This window comes from Nannospalax galili, unplaced genomic scaffold, assembly GCF_000622305.1.
Source record: "Nannospalax galili isolate Female #2095 unplaced genomic scaffold, S.galili_v1.0 scaffold341, whole genome shotgun sequence".
In the NCBI taxonomy this organism is placed as follows: Eukaryota; Metazoa; Chordata; class Mammalia; order Rodentia; family Spalacidae; genus Nannospalax; species Nannospalax galili.
In genome coordinates, this window is record NW_008346082.1 from 302,516 (window position 1) to 323,800 (window position 21,285).

General features: G+C 47.7%; 2 protein-coding genes and 1 non-coding gene across 7 annotated transcripts in view; 1 reads left to right on the top strand and 2 right to left on the bottom strand.

Moving 5' to 3' along the window:
* Tpm2 (tropomyosin 2) overlaps positions 1-6,810 on the top strand; it is an 8,239-nt gene extending 1,429 nt beyond the window's left edge. Inside the window, exons 3-9 of one of the 4 annotated variants that reach the window (XM_008842377.1) lie at positions 2,339-2,472; positions 2,576-2,693; positions 2,786-2,856; positions 3,005-3,080; positions 3,571-3,633; positions 3,759-3,828; positions 5,617-5,920. In XM_008842377.1, coding sequence (XP_008840599.1) covers positions 2,339-2,472; positions 2,576-2,693; positions 2,786-2,856; positions 3,005-3,080; positions 3,571-3,633; positions 3,759-3,828; positions 5,617-5,699 — 615 coding nt within the window. In that variant the 3' untranslated portion in view covers positions 5,700-5,920. Of the gene's footprint in view, positions 1-2,338; positions 2,473-2,575; positions 2,694-2,785; positions 2,857-3,004; positions 3,081-3,322; positions 3,399-3,570; positions 3,634-3,758; positions 3,829-5,616; positions 5,921-6,653 lie in introns of those variants that run through there. The other 3 variants (XM_008842373.2, XM_008842376.2, XM_008842374.3) reach the window with 3 other exon arrangements.
* A 1,464-nt stretch (positions 6,811-8,274) lies between these two features.
* On the bottom strand, positions 8,275-15,379 carry Ca9 (carbonic anhydrase 9). Of its 2 annotated transcripts, XM_029567998.1 has the most exons (11): positions 14,986-15,377; positions 14,048-14,083; positions 13,667-13,837; positions 13,360-13,502; positions 13,187-13,279; positions 12,080-12,146; positions 9,573-9,730; positions 9,269-9,404; positions 9,108-9,134; positions 8,590-8,671; positions 8,275-8,469 (listed from the first exon to the last, which is right to left on the bottom strand). In XM_029567998.1, exons 1-11 carry the CDS (start codon positions 15,374-15,376, stop codon positions 8,403-8,405), a joined length of 1,371 nt encoding a protein of 456 aa, XP_029423858.1. In that variant the 5' UTR covers position 15,377; the 3' UTR covers positions 8,275-8,402. The 2 variants fall into 2 exon arrangements, with proteins under 2 accessions (XP_029423858.1, XP_029423859.1); XM_029567999.1 differs by lacking the exon at positions 13,187-13,279 and having other exon boundaries at positions 14,986-15,379.
* Positions 12,517-12,623, bottom strand: LOC115071939. The gene has a single exon (XR_003850994.1). It is a non-coding gene; the product is annotated as a U6 spliceosomal RNA (small nuclear RNA).
* Positions 15,380-21,285: the final 5,906 nt, after the last annotated feature.

Genomic DNA, 21,285 nt, shown 5'->3' on the forward strand with positions numbered 1-21,285 from the left:
TCTGGCACCAGCAGCCCTGCTGTGCCCTGGAACCCCAGCTCAGGTTCTAAAGGCTCCTCATTTACCCTCATTAAGCTGTCAACCTCGAGTCCATGCCAGGCCATAGGGCAGAGGGAGAGGGTCACAATTACCAGAGCAGCCACCTTGGCAGGCTGTGCTTGTCCTGAGGTCTCTGCCCACCCTCCAACCCCCAACCTGACTTCCCAACTCCTGCCTTAAGACAGGAGAATGATTGTATGACTTTAGATGTGGCACTTTGACTACTTCTTGCCTCAGTTTCTCATTTTAAATTTAAGATGTGCCTATAGGTAGGGTCTGGGGGGTGATTAGCACAAGGCATGATCTGAATATCTGAGCTGGTGTTCCTGTTTGTGTTACCCATTCTCCATTTCCCAGCCACCGCCACCACCACCACCACCCGCCCCCCAGGGTTGGGCTTCTTTGACCTCCAGCCCTTAGTTTTGGTTGTCCACCAGCTCTACTTGGGAGGGAACTGACCTGCAGCTGCTAGCAAAGTCGGCCCTGGGCATCTGATACTCTATAAATAACCAAGGCTCAGTACAGCTGGAGGCAGGACTGGAAACCCAAGGAGCTGGATGGAGGGGTAAATGGGGGGCAGGGAGACAGTTGGGGCACAGGGCCAGCAATAGATAGGAAATGCAGCCCAATTTTATAGTGTGACCTTGAACACAGCAGTTAATTTACACTGTGCCTCAGTTTCTCCCTTCTCTCTTGTTTTCCATTTGTCCAGTGGGGACAGTGCTGTCTGTCCATTTGTTGGAGGGCAGCCAGCATCTATAGCTCAGAAGAACAGAAATGGCAGATGTCAGACAGTTGAGGACCCCAGGACTTTCCAAACTTTGCAGTCATTTGTTGGCATCCTACCACCAAGAAGAGTTTTTCCAGTCCATTGTCATCTCTCTAGAGCAGTCCCCCTAATGTCCCCCAGAGTCATTCTTACCAACACCAGTGCTGTGTCCAGAATGTTTCCACACTGAGTCACTGGGCCCTGTGCCCATGATGGGCTCTTGTTTTTCTAGGTGGCCAAGCTCCAGGTGCCTTTAGCACCTGGAGGACAAGCTATAATCCACTTTCTATATATGGTGATGTGTTTCTCCTGTCCTGCAGTGCTACCAGGGCCTGCCTTCTATACCCTCTGCCCAGTGCTGCCTGCCACCCGGCTCCTCCCTCCACTCCTTCTCCTATACTGGTCCTTTCTCCTTTCTGATCTTAAATTTCTATAGGGGTTTCACTGATTTTGTCTTGGAGAAAGAGATAGGGTTATCTAACATTTATAAAGGACGTAATCTATACAGGCAATGTATTCAAAATGTTTTGTCTATGTTACTTCACTGTTTCTCAAAAGTGGCTTATCATTAGAATCAATTGGGAACTAAAAAAACAAAAAAGATGTAAGATTCCCAAGCCCCCTCCCTGGAGATCTCAGTTCACTAAATCTAGCAGGGAGTTAGAAAACATTTAGTTTTCTGTACCTCCTTCATGGTGCTGTTGATTAATAGTGCATTATCTCAGAAGAGTCCTAAGGAGGAGCTGTGATTCTTAAGTCTGATTCATGAAGGAGGAAACTGAGGCTTAGGGAGGCTGAATTCATTGCTCAAGGTCACATAACAAGCGTCGAGTGGCTGAGCCATGGCTCAAAGATGACTCAGAGCCAGTGCTCTTAAAACCACATTACTGCTATCACCTTCCTTTGTGGGAGCCCGTCTTGCTCCACCTGCCTCTCTCTTCTCAGGGTATCCTCAGTTTTTAGGGATCTTCTCCAAAACCTCTACGGTTTTGCTTCCATATTAAAGACCAGAGTCTGAGGAGCTGTCACTTGTACTTCCTCCCCACTTGATATTGCCACGAATGCCCCTTTTAGCCTGGCTCCCCTCTTAAGTCCCTCGATGGGAGTCTGCCTGGCAGACTTTTGAATCTGTCATCAGCTGCTTTTAGAGGCGGCAGTCTGACTGTCTTGATTTTTCCCTACCCTCTTACCTGAGCCAGGCTCTGCCATGTAGGAATCAGGGCTGCCTCAGATTTGGTTTTGGTATTTGGAGGGTTCTCAAGAGTTAAGGAACTGACTATCTGGGTACTAACCATGCACAGGGGCAGAAGAGGCCCTACTGCAGGGGAGTGGAGCTAGTGGCAAATGCAAGTTTTCAGCTGGAATCCAGAGTCTGGACAAGATGGTTTCGATGGGAGGAAGACAAGCTGGACACCCAAAAGCCCGGAAGCCCAAGATTCAGGAGAAGATTCTTACTGTCATCCTCTGGAGCTTGGCAATAACTTATCTAAGGCAGACAAACCCTTTTGACCTCTGCCCTCTAACCCACAGGCTGAGGCAGATGTGGCTTCCCTGAACCGCCGCATTCAGCTAGTAGAGGAGGAGTTGGATCGGGCCCAGGAGCGCCTGGCTACAGCCCTGCAAAAGCTAGAGGAGGCTGAGAAGGCAGCTGATGAGAGCGAGAGGTGGGCTGGGGGCCCTGGAGGGAGGCACATCAGGAACTGCTCAGGGAGGCAGGCTTTCTCAGCTGGTGCAGACCCTACACGCACTTCTCTCCTTGCTTCTCAGAGGAATGAAGGTCATTGAAAACCGGGCCATGAAGGATGAGGAAAAGATGGAGCTACAGGAGATGCAGCTGAAGGAGGCCAAGCACATCGCTGAGGACTCAGACCGCAAATATGAGGAGGTAACAACCTTGCCCCACTTCCTTCCCACCCATAACCCCCAAGGGCGCAGTCGGTCACCGTTGACCTTCTTCCCTCTTCCACTTCCCCTCAGGTGGCCAGGAAGCTGGTGATCCTGGAAGGAGAGCTGGAGCGCTCAGAAGAGAGAGCTGAGGTGGCTGAGAGGTGAGGATGCCCTGGGGGAGGGAAGGGAACAGCAGAACTTGGTCTGAGCCAGTGGCTGTAGGGCATTATGCTCAGTGGGCAGGCAGTTTCCCACGCCTGGGGCCACAAGAACAGGTCTTATCCTCTGACCCATGCCTGCTGCCCTCAGCCGAGCCAGGCAGCTGGAGGAGGAACTTCGAACCATGGACCAGGCCCTCAAGTCGCTGATGGCCTCAGAGGAGGAGGTAGTAACCTCTCTGGATCTTTCTAGGCAATGGTGTTGTCTTACATGGCCTTCTCCTGGCTCAGCATCTCAGGCTGCTGTCTTTCTCCTGCATCTGGGGGGTGGGGTGGTGCTGGGGCCTCCAAACTCTGCCTGCTGTCACTCTCACCACTTGGCTCTCTCTTCTCTTCTCCCCCCCCCGTGCCACACCCACTGTCTCACCTCACTGTGCCCTCACATCCCACCTGCCACACACCCATGCAGTAAATGTGGGGACCTAGAGGAAGAGCTGAAAATTGTTACCAACAACTTGAAATCCCTGGAAGCGCAAGCTGACAAGGTAGAGGGGGCAGAGGGGCAGTGAGGATGGGGTCCTACAGGGAGGAGGGGAGGCTTCAGGTAGGTAGGATGGGTGCTCAATGAAGGCAAAGTCAGCAGGACCCTGAGGGGCTCAATGAAAGATTCGGAATCAAAGAGATGATTTACTGATGGTGTGTGTATGTCCCTTAAAGTATTCTACCAAAGAGGACAAATATGAAGAGGAGATCAAACTTCTGGAGGAGAAGCTGAAAGAGGTGAGCACTCTCTTCCATCCAGCTAGAGATTGCCTGTGGCAGGGAACTGGGGAGGAGGGGAGGAAAGGGTGACCTCTGGGAGGACCTTATTCTTTGCCATGTCCCCATCCTTTCATTATTCCCAGGCTGAGACCCGAGCAGAGTTTGCCGAAAGGTCTGTGGCAAAGTTGGAGAAAACCATCGATGACCTTGAAGGTAAAAGAAATGCTCCCTCACACCCATCACAGTCAGCCTGTCCCTTGTCCCATTGTACTTGCTAAGCTAGGGTGAACCATCCAGGACTCCACAGATTCTGGTGGGCTATGTCCACAATTCAAGGAATTGTGGCAGGCCACTCCAGTGCTTGTTCAACTTAAGAAGGAATTAGGATCACCTAGAGTGAAAAACAGACTCTTGGGGGGCTGAAGAGATGGCCCAGAGGTTAAGAGCACTGGCTGCTCTTGCAGAGGACCTGGGTTCAGTTCCCAGCACCTGCATGGTGGCTAACAACCATCTGTAGCTCTGGTTGAAGGGGATCTGACTCCTTCTGGCCTCCAAAACAGATTCTTGGGCCAGGGAAATGGCCCTATGGGTAAAGCACTTGTATACAAATGTGAGAACATGAGTTTGGATCCCCAGAACCCACGAAAAAGCTAGACACAGTGTGTGTCTGTGATCCAGTGCTCCTATGGTGAGATGGAAGGTGGAAACCAGAGAATGGGAAGCCCTTGAGGCAACCAGCCTGGTATGAACTGGTGATAAGACCCTGTCTCAAACAAGGTGAAAAGTGAGAACCAAAGACCAACATCCAAAGTTGTCATCTGACCTCTACACACATGCCAGGGCGGGTGCACTCGCTCACACACACACACACACACACACACACACACACACACACACACACACACACACGAAGATTCCTGAGGGCTGAAGTGGCAGAGTACATGACAGGCCGATTTGCGGGTGCACTCGCGCACACACACACACACACACACACACACACACACACACACACACACACGAAGATTCCTGAGGGCTGAAGTGGCAGAGTACATGACAGGCCGATTTTTAAAAATCTATAGATTCTGGATCCTGTCTCCAAGTGACTGCTGACTTTGGACTAGTAAATTAATTAATATATCTTTGAGACAGGTTCTTACTCTGTAGAGTAGACTGGCTTCAAACTTGGGCTGATCATCCTGGCTCTGCACAGAGTGCTGAGATTACAGGCATAGGCAACCAGCTCCCCGATGCTGATGCTACTGGTCTGCGGCCCATTAGTGCCTAGCACTAATCTAACAAATGCTATCTCCAAGGGCACCACAAGAGAATCATATTACACAGACACCTCCCATCCCTCCCGCAGTGCTGGGGATTGAACCGATGCCTCACATATGCTAGGCAGGTGCTCTGCCACTGAGTTATATCCCCAGACACTATTTGATTAAATATCAGGATTTACAAGATACTGTTAATGGAAGGTACTTCTTTAAGCTACACTTGGCACAAACAAACATCTAGATATTTGCTAGTCTGTGGTTATTTCTATTATCAACAATGTTGTTGGACCTAAGGTTGCTTTTCCTTTTGATTCGGATAACCCTTCATTTCCATTCATTTCCATGCCTCTTGCTTCTGATCTTCTCAGACAAGCAGGAATTTTATCTCCAACTTTAGGACTTAGACCTTTCTGGTCTGCACCCTTCCTTTCCCTCTTAAGCACTCGCCCCTGCCTGCTCAGAGCACTGCCCGCTGGTTCCTGGGAGATAGATGCTTCAGGGGAGGGTGGGAAGTTGGGGTGCAGAGAAGGACAAGGGAGATAGGGGTAGAGAAAGGGGAGGAGGAAGACTTAACTGCCATCTGGCCTGTTCTCTGGCCTCATTCTTTCTGTCCATCTCTCTGATACTATTTTTCTTTCCATCATTCTTTCTCTTCCTTTTCTCTTCCCTTTCTCCATTCCCTCTCCCCACACTCCCACCCGGTCCCCCTCCTCGGACTCCTCAGATGAAGTCTATGCACAGAAGATGAAGTACAAGGCCATCAGTGAGGAGCTAGACAACGCACTCAACGACATCACCTCCCTCTGAGCCCACAGAAGTGTGGCCTTGCAGGCCCCTATCTCTCCTCTCTTTCCATTCTCTCTGTGGGGAAGGGGCAGGCAGGAGGAGCACAAATTGGCAACATTGCATAGCCAGGTTGGGCACAACCTAGGGAGCACGTCCATCACTCCCACCACCCACTCTGGCTTTATCCTTCTACCTATCCACCACCCCTCTGCTGCTTAATAAACTCTGAACTTTGGTCTCTATGCTGTTTTCCTACCCCTCCTACCAGACCCCATCACTGTCAAAGCACTGGTTCACTCACTGATACCCTCAATCTTGTGATACTTACTCCACTGCACTAAGCCCTCCCACAAAGCACAGTGGCCCACACAGATCTCCTCTGCATGGAACTCCCAGTCTGCCACTTTCTGATCGTCAATGCATGTGGACATATTTGAGCCCATCAAGCACCCCACCACCACCACCGCAGCCTGTCACTGACCTTGGAGACTTAGTCCTAGGATCTGATAGAATTACTAGAAGGGAAATCGGGTGGTGAGGCACAGGGGAGAAGGCTGAAGGTCAGAAAAGGTCTGGAATGATGGTCGGAAAAGTATTGGATGTCTGCAAGAGGGGCTTTCACAGCGGCTGCAGGTCTGTTTTCTGCCCCTAGTCTGTCTGTCTGTTCCTCCTTTTCCTGACAAAAACCTTTGTCTTTCCTTCTGTTTCGAACTTTCCTAAGCCTTCGAAAGGAGGGTAACCAGTGTACGACACAGACTTCCCGATCCATCCGCATGACCCCAAGGCATCTGTGTCTGCTCAGTCCACCCATTTGCCCCTGCCATAGGCCTAAGGTCCATGAAGGCCTGTGTGTGTTTGTGTCTCCTAATAGGTTTTGTGTCTGTGTCTGTGTCGCCTCCTCCAGTCCATGTCTCCCTCCCTCATCTTCCTTTCTCCTGTTTCCCCACCATCCTCACCTGCTGCTTCCCCTCACAGAGACTTTGGCTAGCGCCAAGGAGGAGAACGTGGAGATTCACCAGACCTTGGACCAGACCCTGCTGGAACTCAACAACTTGTAAGGGTTGGCCCTGCTGCCTACCAGGCTATATAGTTGCCACCTCAACCCAATAAAGCTGATGTTACTGGCATGCCAGGGCCCTTTAAACCTTTCTTTGGTTGGCAGTGGAGCTGGAAGGATCCATGAATGAGCAGGGCCTGAGTCCCATCTCTGCATCTCATTTTCAATGGGAGCTGTGGGGTGGGTGCTGGGTTCAGTGAGCAGGCTCTGTGAACCTTGGGCAAGGTCCTGGCCCTTACTCCCTGCAAAGCAGAGCTGCCATCCATGGTTCAACTGTTCCAAAACGTACTGGCTAAGGCATTCTAAGGAAGAGACAGACTTTGCTCCATGAGGGTTAAAGGTCGAGAGCTTCAATGTGAATTTAAGCCTGGCGGTTATAGCCCACACACCTCCTGACACAAACTACTGTGTGCCCTCCCCCAAAGATTCTCATTCTGGGAAATGTTACCTCACTCAGAAGGAGGGACTATGTCACTGAGCAAATGATCTGAGATGGGGAGCTATCTTAGGTTAACTAGGCAGGACCAATATAATCACAAAGCCTTCACAAAAGGGAGCAAAGAGCGACTGGAGAGATGGCTCAGCAGTTAAGAGCACTGGCTGCTCTTGCAGAGGACCCAGGTTTGATTCCTAGCACCCACATAATGACTAAAAACCTCCATAACTCCAGTTCCAGGGAATCCAACACCGTCTTCTGATCTCCTTGGGCATTGTGCAACATGAGTGCACTTGCATGCAGGCAGGCAATACACTCATATACATAAAATAAAATAAAACTAATAAATAAAAGAGCCAGGCATGGTGGTACAGGCTGGAATCTCAGCACTCAGGAGGCTGAGACAGAAGGATTGTGAGTCTTGATTTCAGTCTAGACTACATAGTAAGACTCTGTCTCAGAAAAGGAAAAAAGAATAGTGTGTTGGGCAGGGGTAGGGGGTGTCAAGTAGATCATGTGACAATGGATGCAAGCTATTGGGGTAATATGAAGAGGCCTTGAGCAAGGAATGTAGTTAGCATCTGGATCTAAAAAATTAAACATTCCACCCTATGAAAGACTGAAAGGGTACAGCCTCACTGACACCTGGATGTTAGCACACAGAATTCATGAACATCTAGCCTCTGGGACTGTAGGAGTATTACTGCTGAGCTTATGGTGGTTTGTTACAGCAGTAACAGGAAATTAATACACCATTCTTTTTGATTCAAGGAACAAAAACAACTTACACATGTTTTATTAGAAATATTTATTTTAAAAATAATTTGAGGGAGCCAGGCATGGTGGTCCCTGCCTGCAATCATAGTACTCAGGAGGCTGAGGCAGGAAGATTGAGAGTTCAAGGCCAGGGGCTGGAGGTTTAGTTCTGTCTGTGGCAGTGCACTGGCCTAGTATGTGCAAAGTCTTGGGTTCAAACCCTAATACCAACCCCCCCAAAGTTCAAGGCCTTCCTGGGATACATAGTATGGGTATAGCTCAGTGTAGAGCATTTGACTGCATGTACCATCAATAATTGAATCCAACCTTGCTTTTTTACTGTAAGACCTCATTGCAGTAATTTAAGGAAAAGAAAGTTTTAAAATATGGAAAAGTTCCATGGTCGTTAAAAAGAGACTGTATAAGCGGCAGGACAGGAAAAGGTGTCTAGATTCCTCTAGTTGATGTCTCTGTCCTATGCTCCAGTTTCTGCCATCTCTGCTGGGCTGTAGCTAACACCACCTTTGATCTCACTTCTGTGTCTATACAACAAGAAACCAGAATCAGAAAACTGGTCCTGGATGAGCTCATTTGCATGAGTCCTAGCGTTCTGGACTGCACAAAGGGAGAGGGGGCCTGTGCTGAGGGAAGATCATAAATACCTGTGCTGCTTCCAAAGTTGCACAAGGAAAGCGATGCTGGTGACAGCAAAGAGAAGGCCAAAAACCAGTGCTAGGATGTCACCTGGGAGGGAGAGATGGGCTGCCTCAGCAAGTGCCACAGGTCCACAGGGTTCCCCTCCAAGCTGACTTCATTGCATGTCTGAACCTTGCTCTGAGTGTTCAGGCAAACCCCAGGCTTCAGTCTCCAGAACAGGCCAGATGGTGAATGGGAGTAGATAGCTAAGAAGGGGTCAGATAAGCACTATTTTCCTTCCTAAAAAGGTAAAAGGCATGTTGGGAGAAGGGCATTTTAGAAGATTTCTGGAGCTTCATTCTGATCAACTAAGCCAGAGGTTCAAGGTTGGGTGGAATTCCCTACCATGATCTGACTCTCATACTGGTTTGGGGAGGGGATCTGTTCTGCACAGAAAGAAAGGAGAGAGTCTTGACTAGCTTCTGGGGCTGAATGATACCAAAGGGTGTCCATCAGCATGAGGAACAAGAGGAACCAGACTCACCAGCAGCAAAGCAGGAATTCATGTGGACTGAAGAGAAAAAGGAGGCATTAAAGTTAGGGCCCATGAGTACCCATGACAGACTCTCGCACAAATGAAGACACAGAAGAGGAGGGACCCATGGCTGGGGATATGGCAATACAGGCTATCCCCCAACCGTGCACCTGGTTCAGGGCTGCTGTCCACTCCAGCAGGGAAGGAGGCCTCAACCATTCGCCCATTCAAAGGTTGTGTGGCTCGGAAATTCATCTGTAGCCGAGAATCATATGGTCCCCACAGGGAAACAGAGAGAGTGTGGAGCTAGGGAAGTCAATAGACAGTACAATTGGGTTCAAGGTATAAAAAGAAACAAGAGTCTCTAGCCCTCAATCTCCACCCATCCACCTTATGGCCCCTTGACCTGTTATTATTGCTTCCCACAATCCCCATTCCCCAAGACCCTGTATCAACATGACACCCCACCCTTACCTGTTTAGCACTCAGTTTCACTGTCTGGTTAAACACAGTCCAGATGACCCCCTGGCTGCAGGGTGGTGTGGTTAGAGACCCTTCATATCGGTAGTAACGGCTGAGGTCGGAAGGTAACAGTGCAGATACATCCAGACCTGGGATCTCAGTCTTTGAGCCTGTGAGAGGATCTGTGTTGAGGTCTCATTTGGATTGCCTTCCCTGGGGGCTCCCAGGCACACGCACAGTTCCACTATTTCCTTCGAATGTATAGCTCCTTTTCAAAATTCCACATAAGACATAATCCAAAAGGAAGTAAAGGGTGCTGGGCAGTTGGGGGAGGTTTCACACTGCTGAGCCAGCTCTCCACAGCTGAGTCATCTCTCTAGTCCTGAGGAAAGAGCTCTTAAATCCTCCTTTGGTGTTCTTCCTTGTACACCCCTATACCATGCCAGACCACTGATTTAGAGTCAGATTGACATAAAAGGAGAAAATGGGGCTGGGCTGTAGCTCAGTGGTAAAGGCCTCATGTTCTATTCCTAGTAACACACACACACACACACACACACACACACACACACACGTACACAGAGAGAATAACTTGTAAATAATTTAATGTTTGTAACTACAAAAACAGACACAAAAACTCCAAAAGCTCTGTAGTTTCCAATTTAGTAAAAACCTAAAAGTCTAGTAAAGTGAGGTTTAAAATGACCCAGAGACTGGAAAGGAGCTTTCCAGTTGTGCTTGTTAGTTTTCGTTAACTTGACACAAACTAGCATCATCTGGGGAGAGGGACCTTCAGTTGAGGAATTTCCTGTCTCGGATTGACTGTGGGCAGGTCTATGGGGCATTTTCTCGATTGCTAATTGATATAGGAGGGTCCAGACCACTGTGGGTGGCACCATCCCTAAGCAGGTGGGCCTGGGCTATATAAGAAAAGTAGTTGAAGGCTGGAGAGATGGCTCAGCAGTTAAGAGCACTGACTGCTCTTGCAGAGGACCCAGGTTTGATTCCCAGCACCCACATGGCAGCTATGAACCGTCCTTAACTCCAGTTCCAAGGGAATCCAAAGCCCTCTTCTAACTGCCGTGGCATTGCACGACACGGGTGCACTCACATACATGCAGGCAATACACTCAAACACATAAAATATTTTTTAAAAAGTAGTTGAGCAAGCCAGGAGGAGCAAAGAAATAAACAGTGCTCCTCCATGATCTCTGCTTCAGTTTTTCCTTGAGCTCCTGCCCTGACTTCCCTCAGTGATGGACTGCTACCTGGAAGTGTGAGGCAAAATAAACCCTTTACTCCCCAAGTTGCTTTTGGTCAGGAGTTTATCACAGCAATGCAAACCTAAGTAGAACACCACCAAAAGTGTTTTTGCAGTGTTGGGAATTAAATCTAGGGCCTCATACATGCTAAGACCTAGCTCTGCCATTAAGCTATATTCTCAACCTTTTTTGAGACATGTTCTCATGTAGCCCAGGCTGGCTTCCAATTCAGTATATAGCCAACCTCTCAAGTACTGGGATTATAGGCATATTATGGTACCATGCCTTGCTCTAATTGCTCCAGAGTATCTATAAATGTAAAATATTTGACATTTGGGGCTGGAGAGATGGCTCAGTGGTTAAGAGCACTGACTGCTCTTGCAGAGGACCTGGGTTTGATTCCCAGTACCCACATGGCGGCTATGAACCGTCCTTAACTCCAGTTCCAGGAAATCCGAAGCCCTCTTCTGACCTCTGCAGCATTGCACAACACGGGTGCACTCACATACATGCAGGCAATACACTCATACACATAGAATAAAAATAATAAATAAAATATTTTTAAAAATTGACATTTGGGCCGGGCGTGATGGCGCACGCCTTTAATCCCAGCACTCAGGAGGCAGAGGCAGGTGGATCTCTGTGAGTTCAAAGGCCAGCCTGGTCTACATAGTGAGTTCCAGGACAGCTGGGGCTTCAGGGAGACCCTGTCTCAAAAAGACCAAAAAAAAAAAAATTGACATTTATGAATGATAGTTCTCAAAAAAAGTTTAGAGGGCTGGAGAGATGGCTTAGCAGTTAAGAGCACTGGCTGTTCTTGTAGAGGACCCAGGTTCGGTTCCCAGTACCTATATGGTAGCTAATGACTGTCCATAAATCCAGTTCCAGGGGATCTGACTCCCTCTTCTGGTCTCCATGGGCATTGCACAACATGGTCACATTTACATACATGCAGGCAAAACACTTACACACATAAAAAATAAAAATAAAATTTAAAAACTTAAAAGTTTCTTTTCACACTCAATACTAAGTTTTAAATACTTTTCTTTTTTGTTTCACCCTATTTGACCTTTTTGTCTAATTTTGTTTTCTGATTGGTTTTGGTTTTTAATCATCAAGTCTGTAGACAGCAGTTTGCCTATTCCTGTTTGCTTCTGGTCAGTTTCACAATTATTACCAAGCTCAGAGCCAGTTCACCCTCAACCCTTTCTATATTTCCATTCTCTCTTAGGCTCCAAAGGCAAGTTGCAAACTGACCTTCCTCAGTAATTTCTTCCAAATGTGACAGCAACTGTTCATAGGCACCATTTTCTTCTGGGCCCTCCTGTGGGGGTGGGGCAATGATGCAAAACAGATTGATATTTTTATCTAGGACCACTGTTAGAGGCCTGAACATGGGATCCCATAGTCTTTCCCCATCCTTCACCCCTGAGAATGCTAAGGCAACATAAAATTTTATTAAATTCTATTACTTTTGTTTTGCAAATGAAGAAGCTTGGTGGACTGGAGGGGGAGGAAAAGGAGGAGGGAGAAGGAGGAAGAGGAGGAGGAAGAGGGAGGAAGAGCTGCTTTGTGACCTGGGCCTTGCTATTCTTTAGTTTGTTCATTCTGACTGCCACATACCCTCCACGGTCCCCTGCAAAATCTCTACAACATTTTGGACTTCTGTTACCTGTGCATTCACTTTTTTGTGTGTGTGATATGGACTCTTCATGAATTTGTGTGTCATCCTTGCTCAGGGGCTATGCTGATCTTCTTTATATCATTCCAATTTTAGTATATGTGCTGCTGAAGTGAGCACCTCTGCATTCACTTTAATAATTCATGAATTTCACTCTGGGGGTGTAGGCCTGACAAGGTACCTCTCTGAACTTTGTACGTAACATTAGTGAGTCTAGGGGGTATCTCACCACGGGTATACAACCTTGATCATTACAGGCACAAAGAGGTCCCTAAATGCAACATTCCATGAAGGAGAAATGGTGGGTCACAGAAGTAAAGTAATGACTCCTGGGCCCAGTGGCTTCCACCTGACAATCTCAGAGTGAGCAGTATTCTTGTGCATACTGTTCCCTCTATGTGTTATAGTCCTCTTTCTTTTCTACCAGTCAAGGCTTCAAGTTCACATCCTCTGTGACCACTGTTTATGGTGTTCCTATGTCTGTCATGTCAGCCTTCTGTACTGGTTGTGGGCTTCTTGAAGAAAAGGCACTACTGCTTCTGAGTCCTTTTTGTGGTCCCCTGCTTGGTTCACTGGTTCAATGAATGAACTGATGAGCTAATGACCTGCCTGAGCATGCTGAAATGGCATCACTAGGAGCAAGAAGCACTTCCGGCAGGGAAGGTGGGTGTCAAGTCTGGTACCTGCAGAAAAGCAGCCAACACAGCCAGGCCGCCTGGGCGCCCCAAGGCCTCCTGAAATCCTGAGAAGGCGGTGCTAAGGTGAACTACATGGATCTACAGAGGATGAGAGGGTCAGATTGAGGCCATAACTGATCACACCTCTTTTGCTTCTCTTGGGACTGCCTGATGCCCACCTCAGCAGGGAAACGGTGGCCATCGACTGTGTGCTCTGAGCCCGGGTGGTCTGAAGTCCCCCAGTGCAGATGCAACTGCAAGGCCCGGTACTCCTGCCCGGGTCCCAGAGCCATCTTCAGTCCCTGCGGCAGAGTCAGCTGTACTGCGTGGGGAGTAGCAGGTGAGAGACATCCAACCACCTGGTAAATCCGTCGGGGGAACCCCCAAACACCGCGGCCGGTTGTCCCCTTTTCTCCATTGGTCCCGCCCCACCCCACCCCACAAAGTCAAGGTGGCTTCCCTGAGGCCCCGCTCCAGACCCCTCACCGGTGTGGCCATTGTTGCTCAGGCTCAGTTCCGGGAGAGGCTGGAGCTCATAGCCCAGCAGCTCCAGGGGTGGCAGGGTGCGGCAGAACGCGGTGGCCTCGGGCCGGATATCTACCGGGGATTGAAAGCGGCCAGCGCAGGCTGGGGACACCTGGGGCCAGGGCGGAGTGTCTGGGGTGAGAGAATATGTTGCAAGAAGTCTGATGACGAGGGCAGGGAACGGTTAAAATGAAGGAGGTGGAGTCAAGGAGCTTCAGAGCTGAGAACTAGAAATTAGGGATGTGGGTAGGGACTAGAGGGAGAGGTGACTGGTATTGGGAATGGCAGATCAGCAGGGCTAGGCTCTCTGATTGGGGTCTGTGTAGGGGGCAGGTATCTCACCTCTGTAGCTCCAATGACTGTGGCCATGGCTGTCCTCTGCATAAATAAGAATGAACAATCCCAGTCTTAGAGCCTGGTCTCTTTCCAGTAGCCAGAAGATGAGTTTCCTCCATCCCTGACAAGGACTCACAAATGTGAATGTCTCACAAGGGCATATCACTAACAGAGATGACTGAAGCAGACTGGGTACAAAGCATAGAGGACTGACTGCCACCACATAGATCCACTGCTGGGAGAGCAAACCACAGACCTACTGCCTAACAGACTGTAGTGTGCAAACAGTGTTGCAGGGTCTGGATTAGTGGATGGAGGCCACAGTTGGCAGACCCACATCAGTAGATGAGCCCTTTCTCCTTCAGTCACCCCACCTTACCACTCAGCCCTCTGCCCTTCCTAGTCTCCAGCTCCCTTCTGAAAGTTTCTGGCTTGGAGCCAGGCATGGTGGGACACACCTGAAATCCCAGCACTCTGAGGCAGAGGCAGCAGGATCATGGATCAAGGCCAACCTGGTCTACCTAGGGAGACCCTGTTCACCCTCCACCCATCCCAAACCAAATTTCCTCTGTTGATTCCTTCTTCCTATTCTTCATCTTCACTGCAAATTGATGATAGTCATAGTCTCCCTCTGGACCCCCTACACACACACACACACACACACACACACACACACAATCTTTTCCCTTCCCGCATATTCTTTTTCCCCCTGCTCTCCACCTCTTTTTCCATCTCTGCAGGTTCATCAGCTCTTTCTCCTCTTCAATCCCCCTTTCTCATCTCTTCCAACTATTGTTTCCTTTTTTTTCTTTCCCCTATTAGGGGAGAAGGGCTACCCATTAGAGTATAGCTTCCTTTCTGTATGCTCTCTGCCACCACTGGGATATGGAGAAGGAAGGTATGAACCTACCTGAGCCTAGGTTTGGAGGCTCATGACCACTTACCTTTTTTGTCCCCAAGGGGACCTTGACTGTCCTCAGGAGACTCAACAGTGGGTAGATCCTCTAACTTCAGAGAGCCCTCCTCTTCGAGTTTAGAATTAACTACAGGTGGATCCTCTCCACCACGTGGATCTATCTCTCCAGGTGGATCCTCTTCACTGGGCAGATCCACCCCACCCAGTGGATCATCTTCCCCAGATGAACTTTCTCCCATGGAGGGATCCCCCTGCATCCAGGACAGGCTCTGGGGATGAGCAGGCACTAGCAGCAGCAACAGCAGCAGCTGCACAGCAGGGGCCGGGATCAACAGAGGAGGCCAGGGGCTGGGGCACAGGGAAGCCATGCGGCTGGCTGGGGTGTCCCAGGACACGGTGTGTACGGGCTCTACGTGCATCGGAAATAGGAGCTGGGTGGGGGAGGAGCAAACCTTGAGGGGAGCAGGCTGACTCAGAGTGCCCTTTTGTAGAGATGGAGCCAAAGTCCCTCGGGTCTGTCTGGCCCTGTGCCCCCTTCCAAAGCCTGGATGGAGGTGGGGGTTAGGAAGTAGAGGTGGGGTGAGTGAGGGGTAGGTGTGTTCGCAGGCAGAAGGTTATCAGGGTTACCAGCTCAGCCTGGAACCCAAGGCACCACCTGGCACTGTATAGGCTGTCCCTGGCACCACCCAGCTTGTGCCAGCCAGTCTCTGCTAACCCTGGCCTGCTTCCCAGCCCAGGCAGGGAAGGGGGAAAGAAGGAAACAGGCCCCTGTGTGTCTGGCTGAGAGGGCAGCAAACCATGTATATTGTAGGTAACTGGCCAGGTGAACAACTGGGGGAACTTGGAGCTGAGAGATGGAGGGGTGCATGGTTAGGTGGGAGGCAAACGAGCATGAATTTCTGGTGTATGAGAAAGACTGATGGCTCCCCCGCTGCCTGCCGAATATACCCATATTCTTTTTCTGTCTTCCAAGTCTCTTCAACATCTCACCCGAGAAACTGTTCAATCTTAGCTTTTACTACTTGTGCACTTTTGTTTCTTAGTGCCGGAGACTGAATGCATGGTGATGTGCTTGTTAGGCAAGTACTGTACCACTGAACTGTATATACCCCCCAGCTTCAAACTATTCATTTTTTTCCTCCAAACTTTTTATTACCTTTGTTCAGTCTTTATTTACGTAATACCTATGGTATGTCGGACATCTATGGACTAAGGCTAAAGAAATGAAAAAGGCGAGAGTTTCTCCCTGAAGAGCTCTCGGTCAGTGAGTAAGGACAAACACCATCATAATCCTGCAGAAGAAAATACAGAAGTGGGTAAAATTTGACCCCAACCTTCGAAAAGTAGTAACCTCATTGGAGGGAGGGGAGAGATAATCACCATGATGAGAATGACATTCTAGGCAAAAAGAGACATAAAATATTTTGGACAGGGGTGGTTAGTCAGATAGTTTAGTGGGTAAAGGCTTTTGACCTAAAGCTTGGTGACTTGAGTTCAATCTTCAGAATCCACATGGTGGAAATTGAGAACCGACTTCTTCAAGTTGTCCTCTGACCTCCTGGGTGTGCCGTGGCACACATGCATACACACATAAGTAAATAAATAAATTAAACTAAAGAAGTATTTTGAACAAGAGAGTGACAGAATGCAGTTCTCACATTAGGTCATGTTGAAGATTGCTATGAGCATGGATTGGACAGGGAGACTGGGTGCAAAGAAACAAGGAGAATGATAATGAACTTCGGGACTTCCACTCTGTCCATTTAATGAACATTTACCAAGCCTCTTATAGTCCCCAGGTACTGATGTAGACCCCAATTATGCAGTATAGAATAGACAACTTCTAGTTCTATAGCTTACATTCTAGGGAGGCTCCCATGGATTCAACAGATCACAAGAGAAAAAGACCATTTCATGTCCATATCCAACATTATTCAGTAGGCACATACCAGTATGATTGTATAGGCTAATTTAATTTATTGAAATAGTTCTCATCCTGTGGTATACAGCCATAGCCCATGGCTCCAGGTGTGCCTACTGTCCCAGCTTATCTTTGAGGACCCTCTAGCCTTCAAAGTCCCTTATCTAAAGGGGTAATACCTAGTACAGAAAGAGTCCAAGGAACCTCATTTGAAGGTTCCAACCAGCTTTAACTTTGATCATCAGTGTTTGTGAATCCATCGATGGTGTTAGGTTCATTATCTCTCTTTTCTAAATTTATTCTTTGACTCAGTTTACAGGAAATTCCTCCAGGAAGCCTTTATTTTTTCAAATTTAACGTGTGTGTGTGTGTATGTGTGTGTGTGTGTGTGTGTGTGTAAGATATGTGTGTTGTGTTTTGCTATGGTGCACACATGGAGGCCACAGAACAACTTTGTGGAGTCATTTCTCTCTTTCTGCCTTTATGTAGGTAGGACCAAACTCAAATTGTCAGGCTTACACAGCAAGTGCCTTTAACACTGCTGAGCCATCTCGCCAGCCAAAGAAGCCTTTCTTAACCAAATTTCCATTACCACTCTGGAAGAACTCTCTGGTGCCTCTGAACTACCACAGTTCTTTGCTTGACTTCAATAATAATCTTGCCTACCATCTAGTTCATATTAGCATGATTTATGACATTTTATCTTGTGCTTTATGAGGGCAGGGTCCAGGATATGACTAAGTCAATCTTTTATTCAACAGCCATTCTGGAGCATTTTCTCCCTGTAGATTACCTTGCCAGGTACTTAAGAAATACCATATTGACTAAGATGGCTTTCCTACTTTAGGGACTCATGACTTTGCATACCTAATCACAACTGTCCCAGGAGCATGAACTTCTTTTTTCTTGTTGTTGAGACAGGGTTTCTGTAGCCTAGGCTAACCTTGAATTCATTGTGTGAATTTGCCTAGGCTGACCTCAAACCCTAGATGATTTTCTTGCCTTCGCCTCCTGAGTACTGGAATTACAGGTATGTAAGACCATGCCTAACATGAAATCACAGTTTTATGGTACTCCTGATTATCTGTTTTAGCTGACTGTCAATAGGACAGCAAAACTTTTATGGCTGGATAACAGCTGTCCTCCAAGTGTTCATCTTAGGAGGTAGTCAGCCAAAGAATCCAGGTGCTTTTCCTGGAATGGGGTGTGATCTAGTGGCAGAGTGTCTGCCTAGTTACACAAGGACCTGTTGGTCTTTCTGTAGTCAAGTTCAGAACCATCTACGATATTATGATCCATTGTGGACTCTGAATAGTCAGTTGTTTTTAACACCTTGCTCGGACCCTGGCACATGGACGGCACATGGTCATATCTGAATTAAATGGGCTTGTGTAACACAGACTTCGGTAAGAACTATTGTAGTTCAGGTGGGAGAGCTCATGTGAGCAGAGAGGACGGTATTATCTGAAACTCTGGGGCTTCGTGGCTTTCTCCAACACCAATCTCAGCATTCACTCATTTTCCGCTCTAATATTCTGAGCACCCCAGTCTTATTAAGCTCTCTTTGTACTTCTTGGCAGCACTGTGTTCTCATATCCTTAGGTCCATCTGTCCCCACTATTTAAAGAGCTTTCCCTCTGTATTTCAGAGCACAGATCTGCTTGCAGGTACATCATTCTTTGTTATAGTTTACTAACTTTCCAAATGCTCTTCTCCATGATTCTGTGTCCCTTAGCTTTCTACCTCTCTGGTCATTTCCCTGGTCTGGGTGGAGATGTGGACTCTGATCCTGGATCATGCCTTTCCAGCCTGGAAGTCTGCCAAACCCTAAAACAGGTTTGAGCTCTCAGAGTTCTTGTGTCCTGAGTCTCCCCAGGTCAAGACAGAGCATATTCAGGACAAATCAATGGGGACACTCTGCTGGGTGCAGGGTACCTCTGAAGTTATTTGAATTCAAGTCTGGTATCTGGGGATCTGTGTTTCTAAACACTGAGGAACATATTACTAAAACATGTTTCTGATTGCCCAGCATTGCAGAAAAGGGGGTTACCAACTGGTAAAGTAGGTGAAAACCCCCTTCTCCCTATTAATGAATTGGAAGCAAAGATCAAAGCCTTTCTGAGGTCTTGAGGCTGACCTGTAGTTTTGGCCCATTGCACTATTATGCCCAGGGCTACCATAAAAGTTGTCATAAACTCATAAACCAGGTGTCTTATGGCAACGGATTTTTTTTTTTCTGTCAAAGTTCTGTAGGCCAGAAGTCTGAAATTATGTTGGTGGGATTAGGCTTCCTCTGAAGGCTTTAGGGAGGCCTCTTTCCTTGCCTCTCTTAGATTCTGGTGGCTCCCTGGCTTACGGCTATGTAACTCCAATATCTACCTCTTCATGTGGTCTTTTCCCGACCTCGTGTCCCCACTGGAGACACCCATTCGTATTGGATTGAAGAAATTGGATTTAAGAAATACTGAGATAATTCAGATGATCTCATCTCAAGAACTTTTTTTTTTTTTTGAGACAGGATCTCATGTAGCCCAGGGCAAGATTATAGGCATGTACAATCATATCTGGTTTGTACAGTGCTGAGGAATGAGTCCAGGACGTCATGCATGCTAGGCAAGCACTCTACCCACTAAGCTAGATCCCTGACTCTCAAAATTCTCTTGTTTTGTTTTGTTTGAAACAGGGTTTATGTAGCTCTGGTGGCCTGGAACTCACTGAGATCTACCTGCCGCTGCTTCTCAAGTGTTCGGATTAAAGGTGTGTACCACCACACATATGAGTCTTAACTATTTCAGATAAGGTTATATTTGTAGGTCCTGGGCAGTTAGGACATGGAAATGGACATGTCTCTATGTGTCCACCATTTAGCCCACCATCAAGGTAGTGGAAATGAAGTGGATGTACTTCAAGATGCCCTCGCTGTGTCACCTCAGTTTTGCTCTCTTCTTCTACCAGTTAGAGAATTCTGCCTCCTGACTTCATAGTAGGCTCTATTTCCCAGCCCCCCTCTCACCCACCCAAAGCACCCTCACAAGCCGGTGGCGTTTGTGCCCCAGGCATTGTACTCTATTCTTTCAAAAAACTATTTTATTTTTATTTTATGTGTATGAGTTTTGCCTGCAGGTAGGTAAGTATACCACGTGCATGCCTCATGCCCTGGGAGGCCAGAAGAGGGCATTGGATCCCCTGGAACTGGAGTTATAAATGACTGTTAGCTGCCATGTGCGTGCTGGTCCTCTGCAAGAGGATCAACATGGGATTCTCTGTCTTCATCCACGCTTGAGCTCTTAGTGTGGGCTGTCCCTCATTTCCATTTCTTTTTTTTCTTTGATACAGGGTCCCTGTGTGGCCTAGGCTGGCCTCAGAGTTGCAGCAGGTCTTCTGCCTCAGCCTCACAAACGCTGGTATTATAGATGTGAGCACCATGCCTGGCTCTCCCCCTTCATTTGAGAACCAAAAAAAAGATCTGATCCAAGCTCTCACTTCTCTCCTTCCTAGGCTTGCAACTTGTTCCTCTCTGGTCTAAGCCTAACATTTTAACATTCTCAGAATTCTCAGGATGTCAGAGCTGGAGGGGAGCTTAGAACCCTGACAATCCACAGGTTCCTGGCTTGGGGCCCAGATTCCTGAGTCCAAAATGGAAGGAATAGGATATGTTTCTTACATTTTGTTTCTTAATACAAAATGTATTTCCTAATACAAAATACTGCATGCTCAAAGCAGAAAACTTGAGTGAAGTGCAGAAGAGCCTAAGGGAATTTTAAATCTCCCTTTTGTCCCATTCTCATCTAAACCATCTACCTCAGCGGTTTACTGCCTGGCACAGGTGGGCTCTTATTTGTTGAATTAATTTCAGTCTCACCCAGAGATTAAAAACCACAATTAGCTTTTGATTGCTTAGCCTTCCAGCGTTTTATATATACATTTTTTATATAGAGCGGATCATGTTACATAAACAGATTTGTAGCTTGATTTTTTTTCTCTTGGTATTATATTTACTATGTGCATTTTCCCATGTTGATAGATTTAAAAAATAATTTTGATGTTTTCATATTATATCTTCAACTGGCTGTACCATACTTTTTCTAGCTTTAGCACTGGACATTTAAGTGGCTTCTGGTCTGTTGTTGCAACAACATACTGTCGGACATCTTAGTATATATAGTTTCCCTCATAACCATTTAGAATGCATTCTTAGAAGTGGAACTGCTAAGTCCAAAGAGCAGACACAGTTTAAGATTCCTGATAACAGGGTCTAAAGAAATGACTCCGCAGTGAAGAGTGCTCCCTGCTCTTCCAGAGGACCTGAGTTCAGTTCCCAGTACCACACTGGGTGGCTCACAACTCTAGCTCCAGGGAAACTGATATCCTCTTTTGGACTCCCTTAGTCACCTGCACTCACATGTG

Excerpts from the sequence above, each read along its gene's own strand:
- Ca9 (XM_029567998.1), bottom strand. The coding sequence starts at position 15,376 with ATGCACGTAGAGCCCGTACACACCGTGTCCTGGGACACCCCAGCCAGC. Across the intron at positions 13,838-14,047 it reads CAGTCATTGGAGCTACAGAG|ACACTCCGCCCTGGCCCCAG; the intron begins GTGAGATACCTG and ends CTCTCACCCCAG. Across the intron at positions 9,731-12,079 it reads GGAAGAAATTACTGAGGAAG|GCTCAAAGACTGAGATCCCA; the intron begins GTCAGTTTGCAA and ends ATCCTCTCACAG.